A 13,593-nucleotide genomic window follows, 5' to 3' on the forward strand; every position below is an offset into this window, starting at 1 on the left:
AGCAGAATACATTAAAGCCTTCATTGCATAAAAAAGGGGCACAACAGCCTTTTTGAGGGGTCAGTCGAGACTGCCTACCACACGTTAAACTCTTCAGTGAATGCAATTTCTCCAAATAGCACCCAAACAAGTTCATTTAAATACTACTTCTCAGAGGACAGAAATTAACAGTGTGTGTATTCTCTTTACTACTGATGCTGGAAACAATAATTGTTCTCATTCTGAGTATTATAAAAAAGGCAAGTTATGAAGCCATCAGTGATTCAATGCTCTTTCTATTGCTGTGTTTATAACAGTGATTAAATTTGTGTACAGTGCATAGAAGGATTAAATGTCATCCAAACATTATTTCCAACCAGAGTTTTGTATTATACTCATAAGAAAACATTTTTATAGCTGCCGAATGTCAATCACGCTATTTAAAATGCACTAAAAATTAATGACAACATTGTTAGGTATAATTTATAAACATTATTTGTGTACAATATTTTATTATTTATTATACCTTAGAGCATGCTTAATATCTCAAATTGACATATTAAATGCTCACATGCATTTTGTAAATATTCATTCTTATTCACGACTCAAGTATTTTGCTTTTTTTTTTAAAATAACTGAAGAACACTAGAAAAGGTATTGCATTTTACTATCAAAGGAAAAATATTCTCATTGTGCAATGCATTTTAAAAAAAAAAAAAGAGTCCTTTTACATTCCTTAATGACTTGTACAGTCTTTTACACACAGGTAACATCGTTGTCTAACACTACTACTCTGATTTAGTAACATTTTCACCCAGACCGCATTACTTTCTATATTAAAAAATACAGTAGAAAAAAGACAGCAGCCCTTGGTATAATAAAGTTTAACAGATAAGTGCTACTCTTTAGCATTTTGCATTTTATTATGAATGTTTGTTTTATGGAAATAAAGGGTAGAGTTTCATTTTCATTCTTCTTTTTAAGAATAAGTTGCTGATTTCATTTCATACTCTTTCAGAAAACCTTATATACAAACATAGCTGACTATTTGTAAGCCTTACTTCACTGTGGCTTAAAAAAAATTTCAGATATACCCAAGCTCAGTCATATTATGAACAGCTCTCATGAATGGCTCCTACTTATATATGCAAACCAATTGAAATTTTGTGAGTACAGCTTCCTTATCTGAGTGAAGGTTGCAAGATAAGACTCCATGTGTATATCTAAAGACTAAATGAGTGCAGAGGGCTTATCTTTATTTGCCAATTTATGTGTTATGTACAAAATGTAAAGCACCATAAATCAAAGCAGCAGTTCTCAAAGAATAAAATTGATATTTCTGAAATAATCAATGGAGTGGCAAGAAACCAACAAAATTTAGTGCTAAGGAAATTTTCGAAAAAAAATCAAAGTGGAACACCAATGCTATCATTAGACATACTACAAAGAAAAAAAACATACCTTCATCAGCATAGAAGAGACCAGTGACAAGGACTGTGTAGGTCAATTGTCCATTAGGTTTATTTGGGGCAAGCCATTTTACTTGAACTTTTTTGGACCCATCAACAGTAGCAAATACATCAACTGTACCCTCAGGGGCAGCTTCCGTTGTTCGAGCTTCTACCTGCAAGTTCAACCATGAGCTAGAGGTTTGTTGCCATAGATAACAAATAGACAAGGAAATGGAAATATAACATCTTAAGTAAAGTTATTTCTTTAGAAAACACTAACACTGCACATTCATAATTTTTAAGCATTTCATTTTCCTTCTACCCACATTTGTTTGAAGCTGCCCAACAACTGACGTACTCTATATGAAGACCCTATAATGCTCAGGAACCAAACACTGGAAAAGAATGAAGCACTCATTTCTTGTAAACACAGTTACACCTCATGCTAATGCATGATCTTATAACAGTGTAAGGGAGGGAGCGGCAAGAGAAGACCATGGACTTTTGAATTTCTGCACTTTAAAGGACAACTTCAATGCATGTGTATTTAAAAGCCATAGAAAATTACCCTATCTGACAGAAGAAGAATATCCTTTTGCTGAACATTGTTTGCGCCCTGAATTAGCTTCTAATTTCCTCCAACAAATTTATGTTGCAATGATAAGTAGGTCTTTAAGAGAAAATTATATATGGTAAAAGAGCTAGAAAATGTAATGTGTGAAAGATTTTTTATTTGAATAAAATACTCATTTGAAATTATAGAAACTCAGTATTTAAAAATCCAGTCTTGTAGCTATCATTCAATGCTATGGAACAAAGCAATTTGTTATTATCTTATTTCTGGCAACAAGTTTCCTTCTCATACATTATTTATTTGGTGTTTTCTAAGGTATAAGACTGTTTCACACCTTTCTAAGTGCCTCTCAGATGCAAGTTCATGGGAGTGCTAATAAATGCTATTTTTAATCTGTCACAACTGTTCTGCAGTCAAAATAACCAAACAAACTTTCTCTGTCCTTGAAACATGGACATTTTACTTTTTAGCATGTAAAATTTGGAAAGTCTTGTTTTGCAAGTGTATATCTGTCTACATCTTTGATGTACATCAATATCTCTACACATGTGCTCCTAAATTAACATCCCTAAATTAACACGAGATTAAATTTAAAACAGGTGAATAGTTCCAGTGAAGTCTACAGGATAATTTATATGCTTAAAGATTTAAAAAAAAAAAAAAAAAGCTTCAGAATGTTACTGGATCATGATCCAGTAACACATTGATTATTTGGATATTTCAGCCAAAAAGCATCCTTACGAAAAAATTTGGCTATACTGTGCTTTCTAAACTAAAACAATGTTCTGTGGCGTTATGTTGCTTAACGCAGGTACTCCAAACTACAGCATCAGAAATTGGAGAAATGAATACCAACTATTTTTCCTACTGAAAAGGATTAAGATACTCAGTACGAATAGGTAGTCATCTGCACCACATCCTAAATTTGACATCTGTACCATGTCTCTAACCTATCACTACTTCTCGGGGGAAAATTAATAGTGTTGCAGTATTACAAAGCCTTTTCTTCATATCCTAATATTCTTTTCAATACAAAAAGTACTAAAACTGTTTAAAGTCAGTATAATACATGTAATATACTCTATAGCTAGACTTCTGCAGTGTGCTTCAGAAAGAACATTCCCTGTTAAAAAGGCACGCTCTGCATATAAACATAAGGCACAGAAAACCTGTTTCATATTTCTTTCCCTAAACTTTATTTTATACACAATCCTTTGATGTTTTCAGCTGTCTTAATTACTTAATAAAATAAAAATACTCTACTACCATATAAGCAACACTAAATGTAGGCCAGCAATAATAATATTGGAAAAACATTGTCATCCACGTAGGTTAAAAGTACTAGCATGAACATAAACTAAAAAGCTGCAATTAAAGTTTTATAACAGTGAGGTAAGATGACAAATATTCAGTGTTGTCCATTTCCAGTTATTTCTGAATAGCCCTATGTTACACTTATTTCTCTCATTTTTCTACATCTGATATTTACAAGAACTAATACTTTTAAAAAGCAGCAGAATTTAAGGCCATCTGAACTCCTCTGCTGGATCTATTAGAGGAAACACTGTTTCTCAATAAACCATTTGTTTTTTTTTTTTCATTTTTTAAAGCAACAGAAAACAATTAGAATAGATACAAAACAATACCTTAGCTCTACTAGCAAGAGATTAAAATTTAGCAATTTGGAATGCACATATTTCAGATTTGCATTTCACTTGAAATAAATGATAATCACTGAAAGTCAGTTGAACGAAAATCAACTGAACAAACAAAAACCTTTTTGAAAGACAGAAACTGGTAATCCTCTCATAACTGATTAAAATCTTCATAGCCACCTTTAGAAATGTAAGCTGGAGAAATTCAGTATTTAAGGTAGTCACAGAGCATCCTTCAATCAATTAGGGCATATTAAATACATGAACTACACAAAAATAGCGGGAACCATGTCAGCTTACTGCTGGGGTACTCAAAGAGGGTAAAGTTTGGGGTTGAGGTTTTTTTTCTTTTTTTTTTTTCCAGTGTTGGATTTATACCGTAATTGATATAAAAATCTTTTCAAAAGTCAAATGAAGATGCAGTGCTCTAACTTTCTAGCGGCACTTAGGTGAGCCTAAATAAAGATGTTATACTTCAATTCCTGTGATTAGAGATGGATCACTGGCTTTGGAAAACAGTTTGTGTACTGATCATGGGATGCAGATGAGTATCAACTAGAGCAGTCCCTACTTTGAATTGTTTCAAAAGTCAAGACACAAGTGTGGAGTTTAGTGGAGATGTGAAAAAAGGTTGCTAAAAACATTCAAAAAACCGTAGGTTCTGCTGTTCTGTTCTCTTCTTCTTTTAATGCCTATTTGATAGAACAGAAGTTCTGAAAACACACATGCCTCATCTGTAAAAATATCTTAAACATCACAGTTAATTCAGTGGATTAGGGTATTGCATGATGAAAACCTTAAAACAAACTTTGCCTTTTGGGCCTATGGGAAATGTAAAAAATGCACAGGAAAAACTGGCAAAAGGTCATTCAAGCATTTAAGAGTAAATATCCATCAAAGCAGTCCAAGTTATGAAATGTTTAATAAGTACAAAGTCTATAGTCATCTTCTGCAGGTAGATGATATTACCAGCAGTTGAAAGAAAGTAATCTTGGGAAGAATACTAGAAATGTGGTTAAAAAATTAAAACATAACAATAAAACCTGGAAGCTCTTCTTTAGGTAATGTTTCCAAAGCGCAATACATTGACGTTAGAAATTACAATACAAAATAAACACAGAACAACATGAAAAATTATCAAATCTTCTTTTTCCTTTTTCTCTCTTCCCTCTCCCTCCCCTTTTTCTGGTTACCAAACAAGAAGTACACCCATAAACGTAAATTAATCAAAAAATTAAAACTCAGAATTAACAAAGTTTTATTTTTAGTTACACTTGAATATGACACCAAGCATGGTGGATATTATTCAAATTATTCATCAGCTACCGCTCTATAAAATCATACTGGATTTTAAAGTCTTTAACAACATAAAAAAGCCACAGAAGTCTTGTTTTCACATGCCAAATTTAATATTCACCTATTCTCAAATGCTGAAAAATAGAGTTCTGTAAAGGAACATTAAAACATGTCCAATATAGTATTTCCAATATAAATATATACTTGGATTCAAAAGATATTTACAAATCATATTTTCCTTGCATTTGCATTGCCACTTTTGGCTTCCACAATGGTCAAATTATCGTCAGTCCTTTCATTCAGGCAGCTAGAAATTTGCTCATTACTGAAACAGTAACTCTTTCTTTATATATGTCTTTATAAAACTGACAAAAATCGTATCTCCAGCTTTCCAGCATATTAACTCTACTTAATTTCACTACTGTGTGTTTCAGCCTCAGATTCTGCCTTTCTTTACCGTACCTATACTCTATTTTGGAACAGTGCCTAACAATGACCTATCAAATCCTTAGCAGCTCTTAAATAGGATTTTTTTTTAAAATGTCACGTTTTGCCAGATGGTTTAGTACTGACCAGAGTGAATCATCACCATTTACTCTGATATTCACTGCCATCTGACATTTATTACGCTCCCAGAATGCAAATTGAGGTACTCACCAGTGGACCCAAAGCACAACCTTTTGCAGTACATGCCTGAACTCTGAAGGAATGCAGACTCCAAGGAGCAAGTCCATAAGCATAATAACTTAGCTGTGATGAATTTTGCATCAGAACACCATTCATATACAATCCATAGCTAGTAATAATACCTATAATACAATGTGATAGCATTGACTTAATATCTGTACAACTATAGAGTTAAGAAGAAAACCTTTAATGCTACAGACATTAGGGTAGTATTATTCAGTACTTTAAGTAGTTTAAAATTAAGAAGTTAACTATTTAATAGCACTATGCACACAACACTTAGGCAAAACATACCCTCCCATCTTAAATGTTGGAAAGCTGGCAAGTGGATGGCATCTTTTAAAAATTATTACTTTATTCCAAAGATTAAACATTAATAAACTTGCTTCTGAATAGCAACTAACATCACCTTGGAATCTGGAAAGTAGAAGCAATTCTGTTTCAGAGCTTACTCTATATATGGAATTAAAACAAGAACAGAAAGATACACATAGCTATATTATATCTTAACAGCTTTAGACTAAGAAAAAATAGTGATCTACATCATTGTAAATGAAATGTTGAAAGACAACTCAGGCTAGTGCTACAATACCTACAACAAATCAGTAACATTTTTTTTGTCATGCCAAACACTTTATTGATACTCATTTTTTGTTGATAATTATCTCAGATTGGCTGCTTTTTACCACCACAGAAACTAGATATGTTATTAATTTGTTTGTTCTGGAAAACAGTTTTACTCACTTTTCTAAACCAAATGAGAAAATAACACTGATTACTGTTTCCTCCTGGGCTACCAGCAGAAAAATTTCTGAGCTAAACTGCATCTTACCTATTCAATCCAAAGAAGTAAAAAGTATTTGCAAACTCAAAGGAAATATGAGCAAAATTTCTAGTGGAGAGAGTGATTTTCTGGTTCAATTAGCCAATACTAACTCAAAAATTGTAGGTGTTTGTTCATCCTATTTATAAGGAAATCTAAAACTCCACACTTCCAAAGGCACATTATAGGATAGCACGAATCCTGTAGAATTCAGTTTACAAACTGATGAGCTATACATATACAGTGTTTTGACCTTCATGAACTAAAGAAGACTGAACCTTACAGATTTGCTTGGACTTTGGAAGCTGAACTTGCAAAGGAAACCTTTTTCTCAAGGACATGCCTTTATCTTCCTCTTCCCTGAATTTTCTCTCTTTTTTTTAAAAAAGCTATTGAAATGTGAAATGTTAAGGTCAATAAATGCAAAGCTACAGAAGCATTCACCAGAAGAACTGAAGTCAGTTCAGAGGATGCCTTCTAATTCTTCCCACTATACAGACACCTCAATCCCAGTTTCAGAGAGCATCCAGAAGCTGAAGTACATATCCAGAAAGAACATCAATGTACAAGTCTACTGGGGATTAACATTTTATGAAGCTGTAGGTGTCATGACTCCCTCTAAAACTGGGAACACCATATTGCTCAGCTATGGCAAGCAAAGAAAGGAAATTTTTATTCGATTTGATCAGAATATTTTATGGTGAAGGTTTAAGTCACTGTTAGGTTTCACATGGCCACTTCTGGTTCCATACGCGATTGCAGTGATTTCCATATCTGTAATTAGACTGGTTTCCCCAAAAGAACTAAAATATATAACTAATGCACTTTTTTCTTGATAAACAAAGACTAGAAATTAAGGAGACTTTCACATTGTTCCAGAACACAAGCCTTAGAAGTTTAGCCATTTTAAATAAATTACAATATATTTTAGAAGAATTATCACATTTCCTTATGAAGCTATATGGCAATATACAGTTTTATATGAGATACTGAATTGCACAAGGGCCTCTCTGGCAGTTAATTGCATATTTACCATTTTGTGAAACTCAGCACTGTAGCTGACTCTCTGTTTTGTTTAAAGTTCTTCTAGCATCCATTTACATGGATTTAAATATGCTGAATTCTGCATGTAAAGTAAAAACTCAGCTGGCATCACTGATGGGTATTCTGCTCAAGTTTATTCAATCACAAAATCTGTGTGACGAGTTTTAGGGTGGTAGTCAGCATCTTTGCTAAAAAAATCTAGCACAAACCTAACTCTGTAAACAAGAGATGCCATTAGGCACAGGACCTACATTTACCACTGAATTTGTCCTTTTAAATTATGATGACCTCTGCAATAATTCATACACAAACCATAAAGCACAGGAAATAATAAGGAATATTATTAACATTATTAATCAAGAACACTTATCATTTTAGGTAACTTTAACACATTTGTATTTATTTTTATGTTGCAAAAGAATGAGACGATTCTGGATTGCTGAAATCCAGTTGACAGTGGTCAAATTAAAAAAACAGAAACGTTCATAGTATATCTTTCCAAAGAGCTCAGTGTCTGCAGGTCGAACTGATTTCAGCTAGACTAGGAGGCTTCCCAGCAGCTTTGGAAAGGCAGTCTTACAGTGGTTGTGGAAGTTCTCCTGGACCGTTTCGCAACTCTGCAACCGAAATATTCCAGAATTGTTTTTCCCTCCATTCTGTTAGTCTGGACATGACAGACCTCAAGGCACAGACAAGGTATGCTTGAGGCTTCAATTAAAAACAAAAAATAAATTGCAAAAATAGTAAATTTTTCCTTTCCTTAAAACTGAATTGTTTGAAACTACACTGAGGAAGACTGAGGAAAGATTTTTCTCTCTCCTGAATGGAGAAACGCTACATAAATAAAAGCGTATACCAAACTGTTTCAGCTGAGCTTTGTATTTTTATATTTCAAAAGATACATATGCTAAAGCAATGCAGAGCTGTATATGGCAGTGATTCCTTGATTCCTTTCTTTTCCAGAAAAGTGAGAAGCTAAACTCGTCTCAAGACACCAGATGTGTGTGTGTGGGAGGAAGTCCTGGTAAATGACACACTACCAATCCTACATCTGATAGGCTTCCTAGAGGAAAAATTCCTTGGGGTTCCATGTGGCATTGCCTGCAAAGCAAGGGCATTAATGGTTTGCATTTGCCCTACGATAAATAAACAAATTATCAAATAAAAATATTCTATATTTATCTCAGAAGAGGAAAATCTAATAAAGACCAAAAAGGGCATCCTTAAATGTGAACACTGGCATTAAAGATGTGTTTTACAGGGAAAAAAATGAAGTATTTTAAGTACTTACACCAGTATACACTGTTTAAAGTAATGGATAAATAATTATTAATTCTTTTGATATGTATGCTAACAGCCTTAATCCTAATGAACTCATTTGATACTAACACAGGTGTCATATGCACCTCTATGGGATCCCCACTGTAACTCAGCATTAATTAACTGGACATTCTTTTAAAGCATTCTTGCAATAATAGCATTATGCAATATCTACACTAGGAGAAGCAGCTTGCTGGTCGATATGGCGAGCTTTTCTTATCCCTCCGATACTGTCAGAGAACAATCATCTTTAATAAGCTAATGCATTATCTCACGATTTTCCTTCTGCCTTCTATGTCTCTCGTTGAAAAAATTACAGAATGAAAAGAAAAAAAGAAGGGCTTTTCAGAACGAAAAAAGACATGGGCTAGTAGTCCAACTCTGAGGTGTGAAGCTCTTATTCTATATCAGACAATAATTATTTTTGGTCTGGGACAAATAACTTAACCTCTCTGTTTTGCCAGTTATCTTTATGAAATTGGAATAATAGTGTAATTGCTTGCCTACCTCACAAGGGTATTGTGAAAAGCAGCTACTGTACATCCCTAATGCACACTGAGAAAAGGTTCAAAGCCTGCCAAAAGTTTATGTACTTCTCAAGACTTGCTAGATATTTTTGAAAAGCTTATTGCCCATGAAATATTAAAATGTATTAAACATTTTTGGGATTATAAGGCTTCAAAGTGGCACATGGTGGGCATGAAAAGAAGCAGTTTCTACTTAACTATTAAGTCTAACTAGCTAGGATTAAATCTTGGTTTCACTGAAGACAAAACCAGTATTGACTATAGTACAATTACATTTTACTCTTTAAAATAAAACAATCCAAATTAGGCTTAAATTCTGAAGCAAAGTATAAGGTCACTAGGAATTCTCTGCACATGTATCTACAAGCACTACTCCCTTTTTCTTTCTCCTCGCCTTTCCCTGGGAAAGACCATATAATATCTGAATGAAATTCCAGACTTTGAAGATGAGAAGAAGTACTGAATCTAAAGTGCTACGAGCTATTACTCTTAAGGTACAATCTAGAGGTCAAATCTTGAGCAAAAAACTACATTTATCTAAATGAATAGTTTCACTGATTACAAAAACAAGTAGTCTCACTCACACGCATAAGGATTTGTAGAAACAAGTGCTAGATTAGTTCACTGAATAGTTTCATAAATTTATTTGTACTGTATCTGTTATTTTCTATATGCATTTCATATGGCCTTGGAAGACACAGTTCAGATCAAGAATTGATTTTAATGTATGATCTGTACACAAGTAAAGTGAAGTTTCTGAGAAGTGATCTTCTAAGGAAAATTTTCAAGGGGGAAGAGAAATAAAGATGCTTTTATATGAAAGGATTTTAAAACAGCACTCCTCAAAATATATGGCAAGGCTCCAATGGATATGTTCTGAAGACTATATGGATTCGTTGCTGAGGCCACAAGAATAGTCAGGACTCAAAAAAGAGTATCTGGTGCCTCATGTCATCTCACAGCACCTCTCTAAATCTCACTCTGAACTAAATGGTCTATATTGCTTATATTATCTTATCTATATATGTGACATTTAAGTGATAGAAATAGAGGGGCGTCTACAGTAAAGCAACATATCTCAGGCCATGTCTCATCAATCACTTTATTGCTGGTTTGAAAATGAGACAAAAGAAAATGTGAATTATATAACCAATATATTCAGTATACTATCTTTCAAATATCTATTTTCTGTACCTCACACAGAGGTGACGATTGTGAAGGAACTTCAAGTCAAACAATTAGGTATAAAATTTCCCCTTGCTACGAGGTAAAAATTTTTCACAAAATAGTGTAAACTGACTGTAAATACACCAAAAATGGAGCCCAGAAACTCAATGTCCACATTCAGATAACATAACTCTGACTGCTAGATGCTCCTTTATCCCAGTAAGTCTCGAATCTTGCCTTTTTATTTTTTATTGTGCCATCTTTGTGAATAAGCCAAGTAGCCTGTAATCCTATTTACCACCTGTGGCCTCAAGGGTGGTATATTAATCCCTCTTGAACTCTGTCTACTTGTAGGCAGCTGGTCTTCATCTTTATCAAGACAGTATAACAAAGTCCATGCTGTGCAAATACCAGTCAATTTACACACCTACTCAACGTCAGCAACAGCTAATCAACTTCACCAACCCACAGAAATAAACAGCTTCTTCTATAATATCTTGTCAGAAAAAGGGAGAGAGGGAGGGAAAGGCCCCAGAGATCTACTAAGGAGATATCAATTAATGATATGCAAATCTTGTCAATTCTTAGGTTTCCACCTGAATCCAAGCTAAGCTAAACCCAGCAGTTTCAGAAAGCACAGCTTAAGCCCAGCAGACTGAAACACACAAAGTTTGAACCAGTTACGCCAAAAGTGAGAAACAGTTTCTATGCTTTTGCAAAAAAGGACTATATTATGTCCTTATCCCATAAATATGAACAGACAAAAGTAAAGACGGTGAAGTAGGAAAATTCAAGAGAGATTTTCTTCTGCTGGTCCTTTTCCACTTTTGAAAATATCTCCGTAATATCTCCATATTGTTACATCTTCTCAACTATGCTATTTTTCAGGCTCTTATACAGTTTTAAAATACTAACGCAGAGAGATTATGAATGGTGTGGTCACTAGGCAGCCCAAAAGATATGCTGAAAATGAATAAAACAAAGTCTCTGAACAATGCAAGTTTTCCTGATAAAGCAGTTGCTCAGGGAAAAATTTTAGTGGGTGTTTATTATTTCTGAATTATTTTTCTGAAATAAGGAAAAGGATGCAAATTGGAAATTGGAAAGAAATAGGAGAATGGTATGACGTGTTATTAGTTATATACCCTTTTTGAAACTCCCAGAAAAGAAAGGGAGAAGAACAATGAGAGAAAATTAACATATCCCTTCATGACTATTGTGCAAGTGTGAGCAGACTACGGTGAGCAAGCAAAGGCCCTGCCTTTCCTAGTGCCTTTCCAAACGCCCATATGATAGCAATTCTTCCACTCTTAACCAGTCAGTAAAAGCTCACAGATAAAAAAGGAAACAGCCTTTCCCTGTGAGGCAGAACAATGGCAACTGTCCTTGCTGAATCCCTTCTACCAATTCTGAACCTAATGAACATCCTCTAACAGCAACACACATGGTACCCACACATCACAGGAGAATAACAGCAATCCCAGGGGAAAATACTCCATAAGCATCAATGAGTGGAAAAACAATGAAAATGCCTCAGATTATTTTTTGAAGGGGACAAACGCACACAGGAGGCCTACAAACAAAGATGTTCTGGGTTACACAGGAGTAAGCTAAACGGTGAATTTGGTAAGACAATTTCCTAAACGCATCGGTCAAAATCCCAATATATAGGTAAACAGTGTTGTCATCCAGGCTGATAAAACCTCCACTTTGCTTGGATGAGGGAACAAGGTACAAAAGAATATCATTTATTTTACACAACTCCCCTGATTCTTACGAAATGCGTTGCTGGTCCAAAGTTTGGATTCACAGCTTTCCTAACAACCTGTTCATTGTACTCATCGTTTAAAAGGATAGCCAAACTGTATACAATAAATACTGTATTAATAACAAGCTACAAAATGCAAATTTAGTCATGTGTTCCCACCTTCTAGTTGTTTTAAAGGTTTCGTTTATCAATCTATAGTCCTTATCCTGCTTCACTGATATAAATACATAGATATATACACACACACATGTGTGTATGTATATAATTTTTTCTTTCTTTTTTTTTTTTTGGTTAGTTATAAAACTCTCTAAACCATTTGTTTTTTTCACAGTGCAAAGATAACAGGATCAGAACCAAGAATGATTACATGTAAAAAACGTCTGTTTAACTGAAAATGATTCAGACCTTAGTCACTAAGTCACATATGTGGCTTGCTTGTTTCCTTTTCTTAATCATTTATCTTTCCCTGTGCCTTTGCCACATACACAGATGGCTTTTTAGTAACAGGGTTAGAGGGTTTCTTAGGGGCTAGAAGGCAAAAAACCCTAAAACAACAAACAACAACAACAACAACAACAACAAATATATAAAGAATCATAAATTATCAAATAGATTATTTAAGAGAAGATGACATTCACTTATGTCCTTCTAAAAGTAGGACATACAGAATATTATGAGTATGTAACTTTAAAATCCTAATCTTTTAGAAATCATTTAAAATGCCTAGAAATTAAGTTCTTTTGGAAGTATGCATTCTTCCAAAGTGGAAAGAAGGAGCAAACTTGCAGGAGCAAACTGAAAAATGAAATTCATGTAAAATCACTGTGAAAAATAATTGATATATATAAATATGACACTACAATGATGAAAAACATTTCTGTTACTTAAATGCATTGATTTTTGCATAGCTTTTTTGATGCAATTTAAACTGTTATATGCATGGTAATAAAATTGAGGTGAAATCCAAGGTCACATGATACCGTACAATACCATCAGAAATGTTCACTTGGTCCAAAAGTTTTAGACATGACTATTTCACAGTGAAAAACATTTCTAAACAAAATAAAATGTATTATTTAACTTTCATAGTAGTGCAACTGTATAACTTCAAGATGATTACGCAGAACAGAAATCTAATGATTATCATAAATTAATGTAAAAGAAATGAATGTTCTGTTGGAGGGTGCGATTAACATTGTAGACCGATATCCTTCAAGAATGCCTATTTCCTCAGCTCAGTTGTCCTGGAAAACATTAAACAATGAGATGCAGTACACAAGAACTATCAAAAGGGAGCACTTT

At 33.9% G+C, this 13,593-nt stretch overlaps 1 protein-coding gene across 1 annotated transcript in view; it reads right to left on the bottom strand.

The window, feature by feature from the left end:
- The window catches only part of USH2A (usherin), a 401,466-nt gene that overhangs the window by 182,323 nt on the left and 205,550 nt on the right, over window positions 1–13,593 (bottom strand). The window contains exons 35-36 of the mRNA XM_068939839.1: window positions 5,613–5,764; window positions 1,441–1,603 (exon numbers count right to left, since the gene is read on the bottom strand). Of these exons, the coding sequence (XP_068795940.1) occupies window positions 1,441–1,603; window positions 5,613–5,764 (315 nt within the window). The remainder of the gene's footprint in view (window positions 1–1,440; window positions 1,604–5,612; window positions 5,765–13,593) is intronic.

The sequence above is a fragment of the Struthio camelus genome, chromosome 3 (assembly GCF_040807025.1).
Source record: "Struthio camelus isolate bStrCam1 chromosome 3, bStrCam1.hap1, whole genome shotgun sequence".
Lineage (NCBI taxonomy): Eukaryota > Metazoa > Chordata > Aves > Struthioniformes > Struthionidae > Struthio > Struthio camelus.